Here is a 25407-nt window from a genome sequence, read left to right on the forward strand (position 1 = left end):
AATCATCAAGCAAGTAAATGAAGGAGGCAGAAAGCTCTACAGCAAAAAGCCATCCACATGGAGAAACCCCGTCTCTACTAAAAATACAAAATTAGCCAGGCATGGGGGCGGGCGCCTGTAATCCCAGCTACTTGGGAGGCTGAGGCAGGAGAATTGCTTGAACCCGGGAGGTGGAGGTTGCAGTGAGCCGAGATCGCGCCATTAGACTCCAGCCTGGGTAACAAGAGCAAGACTCTGTCTCAACAGCAACAACAACAACAAGGCCATCCAAAAATATTTATGTACACATCTCCTACATCATGCGGTAAGGTGAACACCTGGTATATCGTGTAGGAATCTGGTGTAAGTAATCCTTTAATAAGGTTACTACCTTTGTCACTTGGCCATTCCCTGAAGATTTGTAAAGGACACTCATCATCATCAAGAATAATTTCTTTAGCACCCTTTTCATCAGAATGCTGGGCTCCAGGAGGAAGCATAACCTAAAAAAACAAAAATAATTAACTGTGAATGTGCCAAAGTAACTAGGTTGGTAACTACTTAAAAGAATACACTTACTGCTTTTGAATGAATAAAATGTCACTGTAGAATTATATTAATCAAGCACTAGAAACAATTCTCACTCATCATCTAAATAATCATCAATAAAAGTGAAAGGTAATAGTCTACAATAAAAAGCTAAGCCAGCTGATTTGGCTGCTTTTAATCACCTGGTCCCTAAAAAGAGCTAGACTGAATTTTTTTTTTTTTTTACAACCTTTTATATGGAAAGGCAGTATGTAATGGTTAACTTCTGCATAATTTCTTCACTATTGCAAATTTCAATCTCTCTAGTCCTTAAACCACCTTTTCACATTCAAACAATTGTTTTTATAAAGTGGGTTCATACAATATGTGATCTCTTAGGATAACCACCACACAACAAGCCAGAATAGTTTTCATTTTCTTGTAAATAATCTCTTTATGATAAAATTTTAATCAGACCATTTAGATATATTACAGGGCAAGTAGTCATTCATTCAACAAATGCTTTTAACCACCTGCTTCAATATACTGTATTCACTGAACTCTTAAAAATTCATAATGCTGTATTACTTTTTTATTATGTTTTTACTAGAGCCAAACAGTTTTTTTAATCATCTAAGAAAGCCCCCAAAACACTGTAATATGGAGGAGAGTGGGAGATGACGGTTGTCCAGTATTCTTCTAGACTTCGGCCTGGTGCTTCATCTTCACTCTAACAGCCTGCTAACACGAACCAAAACAGGATTAGAGAGAATAAGAAAAGAAGGCCAAGTCACTGGCATGTGAACATTACTTGCAACCTGTAATTAATGTAATGATGTTATCTTAACAGACCTCACCACCCAAATGTATCCTCACGCTCACATACCAAATGGGTTAGACTCTTTTACAGAACCCCATAATTTCTCTCTACACTGCTTCAATTACCTTAAAAAGACAAATAGACTATAACATACCTTATCATAAATTAATCTTTCTTCATAGTGTTTCATATTAAATTCAGTATCTTGGCTCAGAACACATACTACTTCAGGATCTGACCTTCACTCATCTCTTTAGTCTCCATCGTTATCAAACATTTAGAGCCAAGTCACATGGAACCAGAATTGTCACACTCGGTGACATATATCATGCTTCCATGACCCCTCCTGCCCCAACTTTCAGGTCTAATAACATTCATTCATCCTTCAGCTTAAGTACAACTTCTCTAGAAAGCATTCAATGATTTTCATTCTAATAGAAAAGCTCCCTGTTTTTCTATTTCTATTTCTTAGTCTTTCTGTCTCCCTTTATTATAAACTCTAAGGGCAGCTTCTTCTTATCCCAGGATAATACTAACAAGGAGAAAATTTATTGAATAATTAAACAGATAAAATAATGAATAAAGAATATGAAAACAGCTACAATTTATAAAATGGCGAGCTGGGCGAGGCGCAGCGGCTCACGCCTATAATCCTAGCACTTTGGGAGGCCAAGGCGGGTGGACTGCCTGAGCTCAGGGGTTCGAGACGAGCCTGGGCAACACAGTGAAACCTCGTCTCTACTAAAAAATACAAAAAATTAGCCAGGGATGGCAGCGTGCGCTTGTAGTCCCTCAGCTGTTCAGAAGGCTGAGGCAGGAGAATGGCTTGAACCCAAGAGGCGGAAGTTGCAGTGCGCCGAGATCATGCCATTGCACTCCAGCCTGGGTGACAGAGCGAGACTCCATCTCCAAAAATAAAAATAAAAAAATGAAAAGGCGAGCTGAGAAGATAAAGAATTTCAAGGCAAAACAATAATTACCTCCTGATTTGTACTGCCTAATCTTGTAGAAGAAAACTGGTTAGGAAATAATAGAACAGAAAACCAAAACCAGAAGAAACACTCAAAGGAAATTATCAAATGATTTCACAAGGGACTGTCAGTAAAATCCCAAGATAGGAAATTATCAAATGATTTCATAAGGGACTGTCAATAAAATCCCAAGATAGGCTTTTATAACTGGAAAACCCCGATTAAGGTGCTCCTTCACTTTCTCATTCTCATCAGTAAAATGAGCCAAAATTACTGAAAGGAAACAGATGTTACAAAGTTTATCAGATGCAATTTTATAGAACAGTTTATTATTAAATAGACTTATATACACTAATCAACATAAACATTCCCTTGGCAAATACTGGAGCAACACTATGTATCAGATGCAACACTAGACTTTTTTTTTTTTTTAATAGAGCCTCGCTCTGTCACCCAGGCTGGAGTGCAGTGGTGTGATCTTGGCTCACCGCAACCTCTGCCTCCCGGGGGTTCAAGTGATTCTCCTGCCTCAGCCTCCCAAGTAGCTGAGATGACAGGTGCCCGCCACCATGCCCAGTTAATTTTTGTATTTTTAGTAGAGACGGGGTTTCAAGTTTCTGCCCTCAATGTTCACACAACAGATGAGGGACACAGATCAGAAAGCATCAGGCCTCTGTTCAGTAGTACAGACCCTATGTACATTGCTGTTTTACTAATAGTATTCTGACTTAGGAAACATTGTACAGCAGTTGCTAATCAATTGTAAGTATAAGGAACACTTAAAAAACCCATCATATCCATGGACTTAATTATTCTATACGTAAATTATGTGTCCTATATATACAATCATGCTTGCTACATAATTCTTGTGAACAGATAAGTGATTATCGTATAAGGCCCAGTATTATAACAGAGCTCTCCTGTACTTCAAGTAACTGTCAGGGCAACACACCACAACGTCCTCTAGCTCAGGTATTTTTTCTTCAGAGACAATGTACAATTACCTTGACTGTACAATCTTATAACCTTACCCCATCAACAGCCCACAAAATATGGCAGAACTTCTCCTTCAGAGAGAATGCACAATTACCTTGACTAAACAACCTCACCCCATCAACGCCCCACAGAGTATGGAAGAACTCTAGTTCATGACAGTGTTTCTTTATCTATGGATTCTCATTTAGAAGTATAAATTTTAAAATCTCACTTCTGAGACAACCATTTTCCTTCAATTTTATCAATATTATTTCTTGCTTCCTACTAAATAAAGGCCAAAGAAATAAAAAGGTGCATCAAATTACCAAATACCCATGCTCATCTATCTTCTCCCTTCCCCACAACGAAATGAGCTTGGCTGTATTTCTTTCTGATTCTGAATAACACAAGTTCACTGTAAAAAAAATACAAATACAGAAAAAGCACAAGAAAAAAAAAACTACTGTGAGATAACTATATTTTTGTGACCATACTTTCAATAATTATCTTTATGCATTTATTTTATGCGATTCAGATCTTAATCATTTAACACATTTTAAAAGCCTTTGCCTCCCTCTTTCCCTCACTCAGTTTGAAAGAGAGTATCTTTTCTATGCATTTACCTTTCTCTTTGCTCATGTAAACATATCCACAGCACTGTGTTATCTGGTTTTGTTATGATGACCGGGTATTGGTAAATGTACAGGCAAACCTTGCTGCTTTATTATGCCTCAAGGATATTGCTCTTTCAAGAAAAAACAAATACAAGATGAAGGTTTTTGGCAAGCCTGCGTTGAGCACGCCTACTGGTGCCATCTTTCCAACACCATGTGTCTGTGTGTACATTGTATTAATTCTCACATTACTTCAAACTTTTTCATTATTATTATTAAATCTGTCATGGTGATCTGTGATCTTTGATATTACTAGTGTTTTTGGGTGCCATGAACTGCACCCATGTAAGATGGCAAGCTTAACTGATAAATGTGTGTGTTCTGAATGTTCCACTCCCCATCTCCGCCTCTCCTTGGCCCTCCCTATTCTATGAGACATAGTAATATTGAAATTAGGCCAATTAATACCCTAAAATGGCCTCTACGTGAAAGGAAAAGCTGCACGTCTCTCACTTTAAATCAAAAGCTAAAAATTTATTAAACATAGTGAGGAAGACATGTTGAAAGCAAAGACAGGCAGAAAGCTAGGCTTCTTGGTGCCAGTCAAGTGATTAATGCAAAGGAAAACTTCTTAAAGGAAATTAAAAGTGCTACTCCGATGAACACATGAATGGTGAGAAAGAGAAACAGCCTTATTGCTCATATGGAGAAAGTCTGAATGGTCTGGATAAATGACCAAATCAGCCACAACATTACAGCCAATTCTACTTTAGAGCAAGGCCCTAACTCTTCAATTCTATGAAGGCTGAGAGAGGTGAGAAGAGAGAAGTCTGAAGCTAGCACAGGTTGATTGGTGAGGTTTAAGAAATGAAGCCATCTCCATAAAATAAAAGTGCAAGGTGAAGCAGCTGATGGAGAAGCTGCAGCAAGTTCTCCAGAAGATCTAGTTAAGATCATTAATGAAGGTCACTACACTAAACAACAGATTTTCAGTGAAGATGAAACAGCCTTCTATTGGAAAAAGCAGCCATCTAGAACTCTCTAGCTAGAGAGGAGAAGGCAATGCCTGGCTTCGAAGCTTCAAAGAACAGGCTGATTCTTTTGTTAGGGGCAAATGCAGCTGGTGACTTCAAGGTGAGGCCAACGCTCACTTACCTTTCTAAAAATTCTGGAGCTTTTAAGAATTATACAAATCAACTCTGCCTGTGCTCTATAAATGAACAACAAATCCCAGATGTCAACACATCTATTTACAGCATGGTTTACTATTTTGAGCCCACTGTTGGGACCTACTGCTCCGAGGAAAGAAGAAAAAAAAAAAGAAGAACCCTTTGAAAATATTACTGCTCACTGACAAGGCACCTACTCACCCAGGCTCTGGTGGAGAGTTACAAGATTAACATTGTTTTCATGCTTACTAAAGCAACACCCACTCTGCAGCCCATGGAACAAGGAGTGATTTTGATTTTCGAGTCTTATTATTTAAGAAATAACATTTCATGAGGCTATAGCTACCATAGATAGTGATTCTCTGATAAATCTGAGGTGCAAACCTGGAAAGTATTCACCATTCTAGATGCCGTTAGAACATTCATGATTCATGGAATAAGGAAAAATATCAATACTGACAGGAGTTTGGAAGAAATTGATTCAAATCCTATAGATGATTTGGAGCTGTTCCAGACTTGAGTGAAGGAAGTAAATGAAGATGAGGTGAAAACAGGAAGAGAACTAAGATTATAAATGGGGTCTGAAGATGTGACTGAAATGCTGCAATCTCATGGTAAAACTTGAACAAACAAGGAGTTGCCTCTTAGGAATAAGCAAAGAAAGTAGTTTCTTATGGAATCAACTCCTGGTGAAGATGCTGTGAACGCTGTTAAAAGGAAAACAAAGGATTTCAAATATTATATAAACTTAGTTGATAAAGCAGTGGCAGGGGTTGGGAGGGCTGACTTCAATTCTGAAAGAAATTTTACTGTACATAAAATGTTATCAAACAGTACGGTATGCTACAGAGAAATACTTTGTGAAAAGAAGAGTCAATCAATGCAGCAAACTTCATTTGTTGTATTTTAGGGAGTTGCCACAGCCAACCTAACCTTCAGCAACCACCACCCTGGTCACTCAGCGGCCATCAACATCCAGGCAAGCCCCTGCACCAGCAAAAAGATTACAACTTGCTGAAGGCTCAGATGATTGTTAGCATTGTTTAAGCAGTAAAGTATTTTTAAATTAAGGTAGGTACATTTTTTCTTAAACACAATGCTACTGCACACTTAATAGACTACAATATACTAAAAGCATAAGTTTTATATGTGTTGGGAAACCAAAAAACTTGTGTGACTCACTTTATTGTGATGCCAGATTTACTGTGGCAGTCTGGCACCAAACCTGCAACATCACCGAGGTGTGTGCCTGTATATATCTCCAGGTCAACCGGTAGAGATCTAATCGACGTTGCAGAGCAACATGTCACTGAGTGGCAGAAGCACTCCTTAGTGCTGGGCTTGTTGTGTGCTCTTTTATTGCTATGCACAGAATACTGCAAAAATAAATGCTCATAGAAATATCCTCAGGAATGTACTGGATTTTTGTTTATTTTAGATGTCACAACTAATATTTACCACCATATTTCTAAACAATGTGTCCTTACTGCTATCTACCTTCAGTTTTGGACATTATCTCCAATCTCGAGTGTGTGCCGTTCAGGACTACTGCAGAGGAATCTTCTGGACTTTCCTTCCCCACCATCTTTGGGAATTCCCTTCTCCTGACAGATTCTATTCTTGAATTCTCCCTCTCTCTCTTTCTTGGCCTACTCCATCATTCTGCTGGACAATGTCCTCCAGCACTTTTTTGAGATAGGGCACATGTGAGGTAAATTTTTGTCTTGCATGTTCTGAAATGTCTTTATTCCATCCACCTAACACTTGGTTGACAGTCTGGATTGGAAATCATTTCACTCTGCATTTGAAAGTACATGGCATGTCAGATTCCATAGTTACTGTTGAGAAGTCTAGCACCAGTCTTACTGCTAAAACCTTTACATGTAACTTGAATCGTTTTCTTTTGAATCATTCTTTTTAACACTAGTTTTCTGCAATTTCAAAATAATAAGCTTTGGTTTGGGTCTTTGTCAAAGCAATTGTACCATTATTCAGTGGGCCTTTTCAACCTAGAAACTAAACTCCTTCAGTTCTGAGAGAGATTCTAGCAGTATTTCCTTGATAATTTCCGTCTCTCCATTTCCTTTGGTTTTCTTTCCTTTTTTTTTTTTTTTGAGACAGTCTCGCTCCGTTGCCCAGGCTGGAATGCAATGGCAAGATCTCGGCTCACTGCAACCTCCCGGGTTCAAGTAATTGCCCTGCCTCAACCTCCCAAGTAGCTGGGATTTCAAGTGCACGCCACCATGCCAGGTTCTTTTTTTTTTTTTTTGTATTTTTAGCAGAGACAGTTTCGCGGTGTTGACCAGCCTTGTCTCAAACCCCTGACCTCAAAGTGCTGGGATTACAGGAGTGAGCCACCATGCCCGGCTTCCTTTGGTTTTCTCTGATTGATCCCCCTTTAGTATATGTTAGATATTCTACACTAATAATCTAAATATCTTGTCTGTTTTACTTCTTTTTCTCTTTGATCTGTACTTAGGTAGATTTCCTTATTTTCCATCTATCTTATTAATATTTTCCCCCTCTATCTCTTATTTACTTACTAAAATTTCTAAGAGCTCTTTCTCTGTTTCTTTTTCTGGCATTCTAGTCTTATTTCATGGATGCACTACTTTCTTTATCTCTGTGAGTCTCAAGTGTTGTCAAACTTCCATCTGCTCTCTCTAGTTTCTCCCTTTTAGCTCCAGTTTTCTTAATGTTTGTGTTGATTTGTCCCCATTTTAAAGGTACTTTTTTCAAATGTCTGTTGAACCTTGGCTATCGACATTTGACAGCAAGTCCCATGAAAGCTGAATGTAAAGCCTATATATGTGGGCAAGGGTTACTGTTGCTAAGTCTCAGAGTGATGTTATTAGACCAGAATTTCCAAAGGTCCATTTACATACAAATCTTTCTTTCAACAAGTGCCTTCTGAGAGTGATCCATAAATCTTCTAGACATCAGTATTCTGGGTACAGTCTTTCACTTCATCCTCCTGTTTTCAGTGAAGACCCTTGTCACCTTGTGCTAGTCCTGTTACCTCCAAATCCAAGGACTCCATTCAACACCCACTCATCTCCCATTAGTTTTACTCTAGCCTTCAGCACTTAGGGTAAGGAAGTGAATCTGGTGGAGTCTGCCACTTCTTATAGAAACTTTCAGCCCAATTTCTTCTTTTCAGCCCTGAGAAAGTTTCAAAGCCTCTAATTCCTGAGTCTTCCTGCAGCTGGGACACACTTGCCTGCTTGTCTCCACATCCTCCCAGCAAGACTTCTCTGCTCTGGCAAGTTAGAGACCTCTCATTCACACCTGCCAGATTCCACAGACTACTCTAATCTCGTCATCTCTTCTCTCATTCTCTTTGTTCCTGTGCATTTGAACAAATTTGTATTCCTTTATTGTCATTTCAATGTGAGAAAAACATGATTTCCCATCTACTGTCCGCTAAAAGTTGGGCTATATTCCTAAGTTACAAAATCACTAGTTTTTCCAACTCAATGTAACTTCTTAGCTTCTGAGCAAGAAGATAAAAGTTATAAAACTCAAACAACAAGCCCTTTTATTTAATTCTACCTGTAGCTAACAAGAGAGGCACAAGACCTCCACCCTGAATACCATGAAACACTGCTGAGAGAATTTAAACCACTAAGTAAATAAAGAGATACATTCTGCTCACAAATTGGAAGACTAAATATTATTAAGATGAGAAGTCTCTCAAAGTTCATCTACAGAGGTAATGCAAACCCAATCACAATCCCAGAAGGTTCTGTCTGGGTAGACACTGACAAGCTGACTCTAAAATTTATCAGAAACACAAACAACCGAGAATAAACAAAGCAATTTTTTAAAATAATGAACAAAACTGGCACATACTTTACACAATTTTAAGACTTATAAATCTACAGTAATTAAGGCAGCTTGGTATTGGTAAAAAGATAGACATATGTATCAATGGAACAGAAAAGAGACAAGAATTAGAACCACACATATATGTGGTCAGTTGCTTTTGGGGTAATTTTATTTTCTTTAATTTGCCTTTTAATATTTTCTTATTTTATAATAGAAACATATATTACTTTTGTAATGGAAGGGAGACTGCTTTTTAAAAATATACATTTAGCACATGATTTGTAATTTATCAGATTCTAAATGACATGGTGGAGTGAAAATCTAGGTTTAATTTGATTTAAAGAAAACCTTCCATTTAAATGCAAAGTAGAAAGAGCTACTGATTTGATCAAGTTCCTTACCCGGGCGATGCAGTAATCCTTAGGGTTTTCTTTTTCCAGACCATACTTCTCTAAAGCTTCAGCCACAGCAAAGTCTGCAGGATCTGTAGTAGACAGCAGGATTGTCTTGTAGGGAATATTTGGTTTTAAACTATCTGCATAAATTCTCAATGTTCCACCTGAAAAAACATTTTGACATCTTTGAGTACAACCTACTTTATGCCAATAACAGAGGTAGCTAACATTTACAGTCACTTGAGAAAAAGGTACCTGCATTCTAGCTATAATGAGTACAAAGACAATCTGCCTAATAACGATTTTTTTCATTTCCTGTTAGATAACATATAATAGCAGTAACTAGTTGATCTAGTGACATTTAGAAACCATGAACAATCCAGTATGACAAAGATCATTTTCATCTTCTCTCTTCAAGCCAAAGTTTTTATAACAATGAACTGATTTCCACTATAGTGAGGAAAGAAAAGGAAGGAATTCCAGAATTTCTCTATGGTCCTGCTCTTTATTCAACTGCTTTCCCATTTCCTTACCTACATATTATTATATACCTATTTCTCCCATTTTCCTACTTCCTGATCATCAATCTGAAACAAACTAAAAACCCAGATAAAGTTAAATATTAACCCACTAAATAAATTCATTTTTAAAAAGTGAAGTAGGAACCAGGAGATCTCAGGTGCTCGAGGCCAAATATTTTTCATGAGAGATTTGCCAACAGAGCAAAGTTCTATTTTTACTTCCAGGCACTACAAACTACAATGTCCTTTATAGTTGTGAACTTATTTAGGGGAAAAAAAGAAAACCAACTACAGCAGAGCAATTTGGATATCCTGACATTTTCTTTTGTGTTTCTTTTTAATGGAAATCTACATGTATATGTCATAATATTGTCACTTTTGGTGTCATAATCTGCTTTCTACCTATGGTCCAAGATTAATATGCCCTGAAATCTGAAGTCTAGATGAAAGGATACTGAGGGAAGAAATTAAGATAGGCTCCACAGTCCCATTAAGACAGTGTGCCCCTAGGTATGCACTCCAGCTTCTTTAACTCTCAATTTTCTCACCTGTAATTTAAGAGAGCTAGATTAGAAAATCTGTGGGTTTCTTGAAGCAAATTCTTAACTTCCATGATTCTATTACTTTTTAATTCTAATGCAGTTATTTCAGCTACTGAATATTTCTCATACTCTCTTTTTCAACAAGTCTGGCACGAATTGCATTTTGATAACTTAGCTCACAGTAAAATCATGTTGGTCTTTTAAGAAACCAACTAGTCCACAGTAGTATTGGAATATGGACCTGCTAGGCCAGGCCAGGGGAATCACAGGTTGCAGCACATCTTTACCACGTGCACGCTCACACTGCCCAGCAGCTCCCCTGTTCCAATGCAGAGGAACAGCCATAAGCAGGTCAGATGATGTTCCCGCCTCAACAGCTTACACTCTGTGGTTGGGAGGCAGGATGCAGAGGAAGCAGACTAACAAGAAAACAAATAAATACCTTTCAAATAGTGACATACATTGTGAAATATAAAAGGTTGTGAGAAAGAACATGACTGAGAGCATCCTAAGCTTGGATGACTGGCCAAAAACTCTGAAGAATAAACATTTGAACTCAGACCTGAACAACGAGACAGAAGTAACCATGTGAAAATCTAAAGGAAGGGCTTTGTCTCAGCAGAGGACCAGCAACTGCTAAGGCCCAGGGTTGGGGTAAGTCTGGTTGGGTTCACTGGCCAGTACGGACAGAGCGAGGGGAAAAGGGGCAGATGAGGTCAGAAACCAGCTGAGACCAGATCCTACAGGACTTCTCAGACCATGATCACATCATGAGTTTGAATTATTCCAGTTAAATGAGAGCCACTGGAAGGGTTTAAGTTCTGTGTGTATGAGTGTCTGTGTGTGTGTGCGCGCGCGCAAGAGAGAGTGCACCTGTATGACTGTGTGTCTGCGTGCATGTGTCTAAGGAGGTGGGCAAAATGTCACTTGTGCTTTCCAAAGAGGATCCTGCCTTTTGGGTGAAGATAGGGAGATCAGCAACAGGAGAGGAGTCCATTTAAACTGTGTGTTTTCCATGACACCAGAAAGTACACTCCTTATTTAATTACACTCCACATCCAAATACTGGCCTCAAGAAAGTCACAAAAACAAATATGTACAATAGGATGAATAAACAATTAGGTAGACTGCAGTTAACATCTATATGATTTTGGTTAGTGTCCCGTTTTGAAGATGAAGAAACTGTGGCTCTTGGTTTGTGCAGTGGTTCCAACTGTACCCTGACCCCAGCTCCATGTGCTTCTTCACTTCACAGTGCCCTGCTACTCCTAAGACTGTGCACTAAAAAGCCCAAGAAGAGGAAGAATCAACTAAAACTTATCTCACAATTTTGTTAATTTATCAGTGAAAAAAAAACCATAACAATAAATGGTAGTAGAATATTTGTGACACAAATGAATTAATTGAGATATGTAGGGTATTTTGGGGTCAACTACATTTTGAAGCCATCATGAAGCAAATATAACTAAGTGTCAAAAAATACAAAGTTCAGGGGCAAAGCTTGTTACGAATTATGATGCCTGATCAGCTGTGAGGTGAGTTTAACAGAACCAAATTAAGGGGGACATGTAGGTTCTGTCATCAGAACTTGAGAAACTAATCCTTGGGGTAAAAGAGAGAAAAATAACAGACACAGTTGTCACTCTTAGAGAAGGAGTATTCACAGCTGCCCTTGTCTCCAGCCCACACTGAAGAATCAACCTGATAGCTAAGCTGATAGCTGCAGTAGGCTGTAAGGATATATTTTTTCAGAGCAAGTTATTTGTTAAAACTAACAAATAAAAACCTTAGACTTCATTAATACTTTTGGCTTCCTTAGTATTAACCATAAAGGGTCATTTTTTGTTATCAATATTTAGTTAAGTTTCCTCAGAGTCTACATATAAAAAATGCTCCTTCTACCCCCAATCACCCCTTTAATAGACAAGCTGTACTTAGATGTTCTGCTATTTCTCCTCCTAATTCTTTGCAGTTTTTCCTGTTTTCTTTGCTGATTCCTCTTATCAATGGCTTTCCCTTAAGTTTCTGAATCACCTATACACTAACGACACTGATCACTCCCAAACCCTAATCACCATGTGCTACTGAAACACTGGCCTAAAATATATCCCATATCCCACCAGCACTTCATGTGACACACATAACCAAAACCTACCTTCCACCCCCAAACGTTCTTTCACTCTACAGTCCATCAACATCTTTCCAATCAAAAGCAGAGGGGCCATCCTGAATGCCTCCCCTCCTCAGTAAAATCCAGTCTATTGCCAGTTCCTGATAATTCTACCTCTTCAATATTTCTTCAGACCTTTCTCCCTTTATAGTCCTGCTGTCAATGACACAGCTCAGAGGCCCCTTATTCCTTATATGGGCAAAGCAATAATTTTAATGGGCATGCCTGCTTCTAATCAGAATTCTCTCAAATCCATCTTCCACTCTGCTTCCACAGTAATCTCTCCAGATAGAAAGCTCAGGCTACAATGAAAGCTTTCTAAACCCCTAGCTTAAAACTCATCAACAGCTTATTAACAAACTGTATCAAATTTTCCATCAAAATACCCCAATGGCAGTGCAAAATACATGGGGAATCTGGGGACATAAGCTAAGTGATATACAAAACTTCCTATTTCATCGTAAAAAAAAATATATATATATATGTAAATGTTACATTCTAACCACATTAAAGCATATTTCATTAAAACAAATATTTTTTAAAGTTAGATATAAAAATTGACACTCCAAGCTAGCTATGTTTACCATGACTCACTACCTCTAGCCCATACTGGAATATTCTTTAAAGGAACCATAGAATAAATTCAGAAATTCATTTCAGTAATAATATCAAACTCATTCTTACAGTATACAAAGTGCCTTCAGGTCTGGCATGTGGTTAGCACATGTAGCCATTGCTAAGCATTCCTCTTGTCTTTTAAAAACTTTTTACTACTCTTCTTCTTTATATTTTCTTCCAAACTCCTTATTTTCTTGTGTTTTTTTCGGTGCATATATTTAGAAATTATTTCAAATTCTTGACAGAACAAGAAAAATATATATAAACAAGGAATCATTCACATCTCAAATATAATCTATTAAAATATTTATGGAACCAAGAAGTCCCGTACTCTCTGAGATCTTTTTTGAATCACTGGCACAACAAGTCCTGTGAAGTATGTAATTAGGACTCAGTTATAGGGTGCTAAGGGTCAAAATAAGAACGAACGCTAGGGTGGGCCAATGCTCCCCCCAGATGGTGGGTCTCTGGACACTAGGCTGAAATATGCTCAGGAGAAAGAGTCCTGAGCAGCGTCTGCGATGGACGCAGAAGCAAGTGACCGTGCATTCAATGTGTTACGTCTCATTTAGATCCCATCCCAAATGAAAGAATTATCTGAGGCAATCAGGAAAATTTAAACAATGACTAGTTATTTGATACTATTAAGGAATTATTACCAATTATTTTATATTGATAATGATACTGTGGTTATATTTTGTTTTGCTTTTTAAGGAATCTTTATCCTTCAGGAAAATATACTAAAATATTTATAGTTGAAAGAATGAGAAGTTAAGGATTTGCTTCCCAATAATAGTTTGAACATGGAGGCAATGTATTTTGGAGTACAGAAGAAACCTCGGTGGGCCGTACACGGGAGTTTATTGTATCTTTCTCTTTTTTTGTATATACTTGAAATTTTCTAGCTTTTTTTTTTTTTAAAGAGCTGTACTGGGGGAAAGTATGAAACTAAACATATCCCTATGTGAACAGAACTCTTGTACATAGGGTAGGCTGATTTTGTACCAGAAGTATATGGTACACATTTGTTAGGAAAAGGTTACTTCACTCATTGCTTTAATTAAAGCAGGTCTCATGCACGTATAGTGTAATTAAACAATGCTCTTTGCAACAGGTAGAACAGAGAAAAATACCAAGTTTGTACCTGAATCAGGCCGCCCATCTGAGCTCCGAAATTCCTGCATTCTCTTTTCCAATTTTTGTTGCCTCCGTCGTTTCATAACCACCTCAGGATTAGAAATGGTTCGAGTAAAGCTGGTTTCAGGCATGTCTTTGTAAACCTCAGCAGCCAGTCGAGAATTTTCACTGTAAGAAAAAAAATGCCAACAATATTTTAATCACTGTTTTCTTATTGGAAATAGACACATTGCAGTCGTACAAAAATCAAAATGGCAGCTGCTATTTGGCTACATCTGTATCCTAATAGGTCTGTTATGTACTATTTACCACATGTCAATTATTAATGATAAAGAATACAGTTTCTCTCAATACAAACGAATATACTGAACTACACAGAAATCTATCATTAAAAGTTTACATTAATAGTGAGTTTATTCATGAATAATGCTAAAAGAAAAATATATTGATAATACATTTCAGTAACTTCCACCAGTGTTACCCTCAAACAGACCAATATTATACCATGACCTTCCAACCACAAGAAAGAAATATAGGACTGAATATACTTTAATTTTACAAAACTCTGTCTTAACATTTTAGCAAATTTAGGCTGGGTGTGATGGCTCACTCCTGTATTCCCAATACTTCGGGAGGCTGATGTGGGCGGATCACCCGAGGTTGAGTTTAAGACCAGCCTGACCAACATGGAGAAATCCCGTCTCTACTAAAAAAACAAAATTAGCCAAGCGTGGTGACAAATGCCTGTAATCCCAGTTACTTGGGAGGCTGAGGCAGGAGAATCACTTGAACCCGAGAGGTGGAGGTTGCAGTGAGCCAAGATCGTGCCATCGCATTCCAGCCTGGGCAACAAGAGCAAAACTCTATCTCAAAAAAAAAAAAAAGAAAAGAAAAGAAAAAATTACAGCAAATTTTGAAAAGCCCAAATTAACTGAATGGAATGATTTTTTTTTAACACCTAAAGGATTTAAAAAACATTAACTTCCTTGAAGTTAAATTTTCAAAAAGGAAATTGCTCCAACAGTTTCTGTGAAGGAGTCAAATGTACTGAATAAGCTGAAAACACCACTAGGTAATTGACATACTTAACTACATTTTGGTAAATATACTTCAAAGATATAATTTTAATCATAAAATAATTGAATTAAAATAGTTAAGCTTTTAATCAAGTTGAACAACTTAACTTATTTTAAGTCAAATAATGTATCACCCCATAAATAGGATGATAAACAGAGCAAGTCACAAAGTAGAAGCATTTGGCAGGTTTTGGTTTATTTTGAGACAGGGTCTTGCTCTGTAGCCCAGGCTGGAGTGCAGTGGCACAGTCACTGCTCACTGCAACCTCCATCTCCCAGGCTCAGGCAATCCTCCCACCTTAGCCTCCTGAGTAGCTGAGGCTACAGGCATGAACCTAGCCTAAGTTTTAAATTCTCCTTTGATATTTTTCATGTATGAGCAATGTATCTTCGTATATTTTTTTCTCTTGCATAACTGCATTTAATAAAGCCTTATTATGTAATACTAGACTCAAGTGTTTACATAGGCATCACTGCCTAGTAAATTCATATCTAAACCCCCTTTGATGCAACACAACATAGGCTCAAATTCCACTATAAAGTATACCTTATTCACTGACAAATGGTTAATATCCTCAATACGTACAGAACACTTAGAATCAATTTTAAAATGGGAAAAAGGCTTGGACAGGCCACTCCAACAAAAGAATATAAATGGTTAATAACTACGTGGAAAGATGTTTCCTTATTAATGATAACAAATTCAAATTATGGAAGGTATTATATACTGTAGAGGTAATAGACTGTTCTGTGACACCTAAGAGTTGCAGGTGTAAAGAAAAGAGAAGTCTCCTGGGCTCCATGACAGTACGGGACAGTCTGCCGATGGGTTCAGAACACCTGACAGTATCCAAACCCTGTTACCCAACCATTCTTCTAGAATGCACCCTGAAAAAGTCATCAGATGAATTCCCTAAGTCGTAGAACAAGGATATTCACTGGAACATTTATTTAAAAACAAAACAAAGAACCACTATAAACAATCTATAAGTACACCAAAAATGGACTAGTTACATAAATTATGGAAGAACTATATAATACTGTATAATCATTTAAAATGTTTTGTGAAATATAAACATCTTAGTGGGAAAATATCAAGTGAAAATCCAGTTGAAGAAACTGTGGTTACATTTCTGTTTAAAGACTCTACAGACAAGCCTATGAAATAGAAACATTTATAGAGAACAAACAAACTAGATGATGATTCTCTTTGGGTTCATGTGATGACAGGTGAATTCTTTAAGTTCTTTACCCTTTTTGGCAAATCTATATATTCTGACTTTCTAAAAAGAACATACATTATTTGATTTACACAAAAGTAATGTATAGAATACCATGCAATCAAGACCAAGGCAACAGCAAGCTGCCTAAGAATAGGCATATGATAACCAAATGTACTAACTAAAAAGCCAAAAACTGCTGAGGGTGAAAACAGGAACTAGAAACTCCACATTAAGGGGAAAGTCTAGTTTCTCCTAATGTCTCTTTTTGTTATAGTGAAAATGCAATGATTTAACTTATTCCCTCAGCTCTGTGTCAGATCCTCAAACACTTAAATAGGTAACCATCTACAATGGAACTGGTGTGACAAAATAAGAAATGGGAGGTGGGAGTGGAGAGAACTAGCTGGTGATCTGAAGCTTAAAAGGGAAAATCTGCTTTTCACCTTGTCAGCCTCTGACTAGGCATTAAGTGTATCTGAGGTACATAAGAGACAACTGCTGCCTCATGGCCAAAACCACAGAAATGAGGAAAAAACCCAGCTGAAGATGAAAAAGAAAAATAATAAAGTTAACAAGACTTTACTTAAGATTAGCAAGATTGTGAGTGCAGAGATTCTCCCCAAGCATAGCAAGACAGGCATTGCCAGCAATGAACCCTGCTTAGGTAAGACCCTCTATCCTCCCTCCACACAGAAGAACTAGGAGTATATACCCAAATACATTTCCTGACTGATACTCATCCTTTTCATAATTTATCTGAAAATTTAACAATTTTGGTGCAATAAAAACATCTGATTTGGAGCACAAAGACAGGGAAATATTTCCAAAACTGACTTACACGTCCTCCCCTTGGAAAGGTCTATCATCTTTATCAGACGCCTGTCGCAATGCCTCTTTTTCTCTCTTCTTTTTTTCCTTCTTTTCTTTCTTTGACAGAGTTCTCTTGAAGTTCTGGATAACTCCTTCTTTTTCCTGCTTTTCAGGTCCATTACTTTGAGCCTTCTGATGAAAGTAACATTATCACCATATTGACTACTACACAGAATCACATAAAACTGCCTACGACTTAGCTAACTTCATCTCACATGCTGCTGAACATGTGAGCAAAGCTACTGAAACAGAGGAAGGTCTGGAGTAACGAGAATGGTCTTTATCTTGATTCAGCTGACAGTTACATGGGTGTATTTATCAAAATCAATTGAACTGCACATTCAAGAACTGTGCACTTCACCGAATCTATATTTTATCTCATTTTAAAACTAACGAGCAAGCAAGCTAAGAAACAAAAATCAAAGCCAGTCAGAAAACTGGGGTAGAAATGATGAAATGTGATTTTCAGTAAAACTCCAAGTAATTTACATAAAGTAACCTGAATAAAAGAAACCTAAACAAAATTATAAAAACAAAGAGTAAATAATAGACAAATCGTCTATAGCAGTTTTTAACTTTAAAGGAAATGTTAAGAGTAACCATAATAAATTGGCTTTTATGAAACAGTTGTAAGTATTACGTTTGTGCAAAAATCTCTAACTTCGTTTCCAGATCTGATTTATTTGCTTGCTTCTTCTTAATTTGTATTTTAACCTTGAACAATGGCCTGCTAGCAGATGACAGAGATGCATTATATTTATGGATAACTTAAGAAAATAACTATGAAAAACAAGGAAAAGAACGGCTATTGTGATAGGAAACAAAACTGCCTTCTGCTCTATAAGTTAGGGAAGAAAATCATGTGAACATTGCCGTTTGATTCATAGATACTTGGAGCACTGCACTGGTCTTAGGAGTTCCAATATATGTCAATGAGGGTTTGTGGTCCATAGCAAAATCTACAGAATGAAATAGCATCTGCTGAAATTGTGGAGTAGAAATGAAATAAATCACGTATAGCATTAACAATGGACATGCGTTCTTAACTTTTTTTGGATTTGCTGAAAATGTAACACGTCACTAAACACAGTAACAAACAAGGTCAAGAATACATTTTGTACATCTCCATGACTCTTCAACATGGAACAGTGACATCACACAAAATGAAACATTTATGCTGCTAAAAGTGATTAAGTGCTTCCCAATCTGTTGGGGGGCAGGGCGGGGGCTGGGGGGAGGCCTCGGCGGGAATTAAATGGCAAGATTTTTTGTAAAATATTCTTAACCTTTTGCATTTGCTATCATTTGTCCATAATTGATTCTTGTATAAAGATGGGGGGCCACTTGATTTAGCCCACAAAATAAACACAGCAGCATCAGAATTCCGATATCCCTACCACCTAGAAAGTTTTAGAATCAATTCTATTCCATCATTCACAGAAAGTTTTACTAACTTCCTAAACCCTGCACAATACAAAAGGCTTTAAATGAAACCAAAGGTTGCCCATCAAAAAGTCACAAATAGATATAAAAACATTTCCCTTTTGATCCTTATTAGAACAATTCTGATTTTATATTTTGAAAAAAAAAAATCAACTGGAGCTGATCGCCTGATCATTAAATCTCGCGGTAACAAGTTTACATCAATATTCTTTGAAAAGGTGAGAAACAGTATCTGGAATTACTAGTTGAGTTAAAGGATAAAGTAGGGAGAAAAAGGATTCTTTTAAATTATTTTCTGCGAGGAGGGTAAAAGGCTAAAAAAGAGAAGGAACTCCTGTAACAAAACATCAGTCTCCTGTTTATCTGTCAGACCTGGACCTGGACCAAGACCGGCATAAAATACTGAGGGTTCCTACCTTAGGAGGAATGGCGTCATTCTCATTCTTAAGAACAAATCTGCCTTCCCGGTCATCTTTGTTCCAATTCAATTGTACAACTAGAGGTTTCTCATCTATGTCCAATCTTCTTTCTTCTTCAAAACATGAAATGAAAAAAAGAATAAGCTATGGTTATTTCATGGAACTAGCTAATACAAGCATTCTGATGTACATTTAATTTTACAGACAAAGTACCTACTTGCAGATTGAAATGTATTGTTCAAAATGTAAAATCATTAGTTTTAATTAATTCGATATTTTGTTGCTACTGTATGTTTATCACATATCCAGTGCCAGACCTGAACACAGGCAATTCCCTCATTTAGATCTAACTGGGAAAATATGAGAAATATACATGAAATAAGAAAAAAGTATACATGGTTTTTGCTAAAAGCTTATTTCTGTGAATCAAATGATCTCATATGCAACTGGAAAATAAGGATAGAATGTTAATACCACACAGAAGTTCCACTAATTCTATGAGATTGTTCTCATCACATTAATGTTGTACTCTACATGAAGCGATGGCAGCAGCCCCCACTGGTCTTGGAAGTGATGACTGCACTATTCTTCCTATCTCTGTGCATCTGATCCTTGTCTCCAAAATTTGCCCACTTCAACACTTACCTCTTCTTCCACCATAGAGTTACCACCACTTTTCTTATATAAAGTACTATATTTGGTATATTATTTCTTTCATTAGCAAGCCTCCCAGGCACACTTATCAGGAACATGGTACTCCAGAGGGTCTCCGCGAGAGCCTCACACAACCTGACCACCTCACAGAGGCCTACAGTCGCTGGAAGCTGTGGAAGAAAGGCAGCACTGAAGGATGGACCTGCTCCTACTGGCCAAGACACCCATCCCAGGGTGGAGAAGACTAAGGAAGCAGGAGCTGGCAACAGATCTGAGGCTGCAAGCCCCACACACAAGTCAGGCTACACTCCTCAGGAATTCTCCTTGTCACTTGGAGAAATCCATTCACTCTGCTCAAACCTTCAACTGTTCTTTGAGCCACTGCTACAAATTTAAACAGGTATTGAGTGACCTACCCAAATCTTTATCATAAAGTCTCTATCTTTTAGTGTACAATTTGGCAGAATTTGAGATTTTTTAGAAATGCCTCTTTCAGAAACATGTCACAGGAATGCTCTGTAACCTAAATGTCAGTAACACAAGACCTGGCACTTTCAGGGTTGAGTAAGAAAAGTAAAATTCACCATAAAATAAAATCACTGACTCCCTATCCAAACATCACTCCCTGCTGTCCAGCTCTGCCTACTTCCCAACACCCTATCAGTCACATCATCTCAAGGTCAGAATGCATGTGACAATGCCCTGTCACACAAACTGCAAACTGCTATACTTTGCAGAAAAGGACAGAACTGCACGATGCTGGCTGGGCTCACACCTAGAATACCAGCACTTTGGGAGGCCAAGGTGGGTAGATCGATTGAGCTCAAGAGTATGAGACCAGCCTGGGCAACATGGCGAGACCCCATCTCCACCAAAAAGAAAAGACAAAAAAAAAAAAAAAGAAGAAAAGAAAAGAAGAAGAAATTAGCCGGGTGTGGTGCTGTGTGCTTGTAGTCCCAGCTACTCAGAGGGCTGAGGTGGGAGAATCGCTTGATTCCAAGAGGTTGAGGCCACAGTGAACTGTGATGGCACCACTGCACTCCACTCTGGGTGACAAAGTGAGACCCTGTCTCAAAAAAAAAAGATTGTACGATGCTGATTAAAGTGATAGTAAAAACTCCATCAAGCACAAACTTGGCCAGTGATAAATGAGGATCAGACAGACCAATTAATAACTAAAGAGACAACTGATAAGGATGAAGATAACACAGACTCCTCGCCAGAGAAAGATGTGATTTTCCAAGGACTGGAAGAAGTTCTGAGAAATACTGGTTCAAGTCCTAAACTCAAAGTGCTCTTCATAATCACATCCCAACAGTCACACAGAAAGTCAAGAAAGACAGCCCAAGATGAAGTCTTTTTCAATTAGTCCATATTTGAAGCAGTAAGTGATAAATATGAGACAGACTTTGTTTTTCTAACAAAGGTCTCCAAACGTTGTCACCATTTACTATAAAAATTGATTCCAGATGAGGGTCTCACTATGTAGCCCAGGCAGATCTCAAACTCTTGATTTTAAGTAGCCCTCCCACCTCAGCCTCTTGAGTAGCTGTGACTATAGGTACATGCTACCACATCCAGCTTTGATCCTAGTTTTAAATGTGTTTTTTTAAGGGACCTTTACAGATACTAAGTATCTCTGGAAAACAGTACTCTCCTGTATTAGTAATAATATATTACAATAAAAACACTAGGTGAGGCAGTACAAACAAAGGATCACTTTGGTTAGGTTATTCAACGAAATGATGCCCAGAGACTATGTGACCAGGTCAGCCCTTGAAGGAAAGGATAAGTTGTTCCAGAAAACTGTCAGAAAGATAGGCAGAACAACATGGTGAGGGCACAAGGGTCTTACTACAGCCTCACACAGGGGAAGATAACTATTAATTTGAAAAAGCACTTTCAATGCTATGTCAAAAATTTAAATTTTAAATGAGCAAGTTTACTAACACCACCCTCCCCATAAAAAATGACACCATAATGATGACAACAATGATGATACTGATAGTTCTACCGCTAATAGTGTTGACAAAGATTATCCAGGTAATTATATACAGGATATGCTAAAAGGAGGCTGGTAATTATCAACTGGAAATGAAAACCAGAGTAACAAATTAGGGATAGAAGAGTAAGTCTGAATTCCTTTCATAAACCAAAATTAACAAATTGTTCTTGTTGCACAATTTTTACTAGATGAAAATCCTTCAGAGCACAACTTTTAGAGAACTAACATTAACAATTATGTATAAATCATAAAAGTAAAGCAAGAGGGCTGAGATATTCTAAAGCGCATGTGGGTGAGCAGTGAAGATAAAGAGGGAACTGGGTCCTACTGTATCTTTATGCATTTAAGATCTCTTCTGCCTTAGTGGTTTCATACACGTTTTTAAAGTAGCATGATCCTTTCTTATGTTTCCTATTGAATTCACACAAAGACTTGTACTATATAAAAAGAATAGATGCAGAGCTTCCCTGTGGCTGAAGGTTTGGGGCTGGGGCTTTACCTCACTAGGGCTGCGGTAGGCAAACGTGCTGAGGCGATCCCTGAGCACTGAGAAGCATTTAAATATTCAAGAGAAACAAGGTGCATGTGCCAGACACCAAAATAACTGGTTCGGGTAGGTCGGGCACGGTGGCTCACGAGGTCAGGAGATCGAAACCATTCTGGCTAACATGGTGAAACCCTGTCTCTACTAAGTAAAGTACAAAAAATTAGCTGGGCGTGGTGGTGGGCGCCTGTAGTCCCAGCTCCTCGGGAGGCTGAGGCAGGAGAACAGCCTGAACCCAGGAGACGGAGCTTGCAGTGAATCAAGATCGTGCCACTGCACTCCAGCCTGGGCGACAGAGCGAGACTCCATCTCAAAAAAAAAAAAAAAAAGAACTGGTTCACGTGGCTCCGGGACCACAGTAAACTGCACAGCATCTCTTCTGTCGGCATCACATACATACAAAGCTGGGTTTTCCATAACACTGTAATAAACAAGCAGCACTGTCTGAAAATCAACATGGACAAGAAGTGAGGGCTCCTGGGGTCTGAGGAGCTTGGAAAGGCCCAAGAGGCACAACTGTCCCAGCAGACAGCAGCTGTGATTAAGAAGAAAATGAAAGCTTTAGTTTTCCATCATTTTATGTGCACTATTTTTCAAAATCTACCTAATTGTTCACTGTTAAACACTAACCTATCTGAATCTAACGACTTAATGAAATGGACTATCAGGTATTTCCTTTGGCCTAGTGGTGCCATTATTAAAAAACTACTGAGACGCTAAGGGTTCTGTAGCCCAGAGAAGACTGAGAACCTGCATGCTAGGGCTTTTCTCATACCTGAGGCACTGGTGAAAAAATCAGCACTTTATGCCCAAAGGTGTGGAAGGGTACCTGAGGGAGTGGGGAAGACACCATTTTCCTTCTTTAACTATCTTTTTGTTTTCACCCTTTTCTTTAAAAAATCAAAATCATCCAATTTTTAGATCTCAAACTCCAATCTTACGTATTATTCAAAGCCTTCACACTTGACAGTATTCAACTAACTGAACAGCACAGACTAAAAAGAAAAAAAGGTGGAAGTGACAGAGATTTTATTCTTTGTAACCTATTTACAAAGATTCTAAGGTAAAGGAAAAACTCAGATTCAGAAAAATCATCCAAAATGGAGAACACCCTCTACTGTCAAATTTAGCTTTGGCATTAATGATGAAAGTAATATCCTCATAACCTTAAGAAAAAAACTGAACAACAATAACGCAAAACTGGCCTGACTTACATACTACTGAGGAAAAAGGATTTAGTCACACCTGAAAATCCCACAAATTACAAACACTTTAGTCTAATTTCATATGTACAAATAAAGCAGTATTTTTTAAGTAAAAAAAATGTTCAAAAAAGATCTGCGAATGGAACTTAAAAGAGGTATTCAAATTAGGTTTGTGGCATACATAAATCATTTATTTGCTGCACCAACTATAATTTGTATTTCACTAAAACAGGTTACTCAACATTTCCAAAACACCAATGAGAACATTTAAAAATTTCTACTTTTCGTTTTATTAATTTTTTAGAGACAAGGTGGCGCTCTGTCACCCAGGGTGGAGTGCAGTGGCGCGATCCTAGTTCACGGAAGTCTCAAACTCCTGGGCTCAGGTGCTCCTCCTACCTCAGCCTCCCATGCAGCTGGGACTATCGGCATGTGCCATGATGCCAGCTAACTTATTTTTTAATTTTTTTGTGGAGACGGGCCTCACTATATTGCCTCCAGCCATCTTCCCATCTCAGCCTCCCCAAGTGCCAGGATTACAGGCACAACCCATGGCACTCACCCAAATTTTCACATTTCTTAATCAGTCTAATTTTAGTTGTCATTTGATATTGCTATGTAAGATATTTTCAGAAATTTCTAATGTTAGCACAAGTAGAAATTACTAAATACATAAGGTTTCTTTAAGATACATACCCTAAATTATACCCAAAGAATAATGAAAATATATTGCTTCAGAAGGCAAAAATAGTACAGCAAGATTGATGACTCATACCCACATATTTAACTGTGTTACAATTATAATAATATAATATCTACATAAGAGCCATATAAAACATTCTCAAAAAGCAGGTAGCATACTACACACTGTATGTGACACCCAGATATGCTGGATAAATGTAACGCTACTTATCTTTGGAGAAATAAGCATATGCAAAATTAATATATTCATTCTAACTTCCAACAGATATATGTGCCAGGGATTTATAAGAACAATTCCCAGACATAAAACAGTTTTCTCAGCCTGCCAACTACTCTCCTACCCAGCAAAAAAGAAAGATGGAGATGAGCAGTAAACCTGTGACATGACCACAATGCCCCTGGACGAGCTGTCTCTTCACAGGTCAGGTCACGCCTCTAGCAAACCCTTCCTGTATACACTGACCTCCGCTGACATGCACTTCATAGAGTGAATACTTGGGAGAGGACAGCATCCGCATATCAGGTCGAAATTTCTCTGCGAGCGTTTCAATTACATCTTGAGTGGTGGCAGTACTAGAGACCCGAATACATTTTGTTGCAAAGTTTCCAGCAGCTTTATCTTGAAAATAAAATCTCATCACTCCATGGAACTCCAAATCCTAAAAGAAAACAAAATGGTACATTTTTGGAAAACAACACTCTGAAAAGGATTTACTTTTGTAATAATAAATGAGAAAGTCTGTTTATCACTTTTTTAAAAAATGCTTCTTTATCATAAGTATCTGAGACTAACTTAGAGAGATGGGTTTTTAGTCTTCAAGTTTCATTTCTGAGTTTGGACAAGTTACTTACAATTTCTCTTTGCCTCACCTGTCTCAGGTATGAAATAATGGCTGTCAAATAGATGATGTTATCAACAGCTAACATCTATTGAGTCCTCGGCAAGTGGTAGGCACACCATGACACACAATATTTATAAGAATGCAGCTCAAAAGAAAC

At 37.9% G+C, this 25407-nt stretch overlaps 1 protein-coding gene across 17 annotated transcripts in view; it reads right to left on the reverse strand.

The window, feature by feature from the left end:
* AFDN (afadin, adherens junction formation factor) overlaps window positions 1-25063 on the reverse strand; it is a 102588-nt gene extending 77525 nt beyond the window's left edge. For 9 of the 17 annotated variants that reach the window (XM_017895221.1, XM_017895256.1, XM_017895199.1 and 6 more), the window contains exons 1-6: window positions 24872-25063; window positions 19296-19411; window positions 17405-17568; window positions 14275-14435; window positions 9286-9443; window positions 371-482 (exon numbers count right to left, since the gene is read on the reverse strand). In XM_017895221.1, coding sequence (XP_017750710.1) covers window positions 371-482; window positions 9286-9443; window positions 14275-14435; window positions 17405-17568; window positions 19296-19411; window positions 24872-25046 — 886 coding nt within the window. In that variant the 5' untranslated portion in view covers window positions 25047-25063. The remainder of the gene's footprint in view (window positions 1-370; window positions 483-9285; window positions 9444-14274; window positions 14436-17404; window positions 17569-19295; window positions 19412-24871) is intronic. The other 8 variants (XM_017895280.1, XM_017895264.1, XM_017895270.1 and 5 more) reach the window with 3 other exon arrangements.
* Window positions 25064-25407: the final 344 nt, after the last annotated feature.

Source organism: Rhinopithecus bieti, unplaced genomic scaffold (assembly GCF_001698545.2).
Source record: "Rhinopithecus bieti isolate Rb0 unplaced genomic scaffold, ASM169854v2 scaffold_1017, whole genome shotgun sequence".
Lineage (NCBI taxonomy): Eukaryota > Metazoa > Chordata > Mammalia > Primates > Cercopithecidae > Rhinopithecus > Rhinopithecus bieti.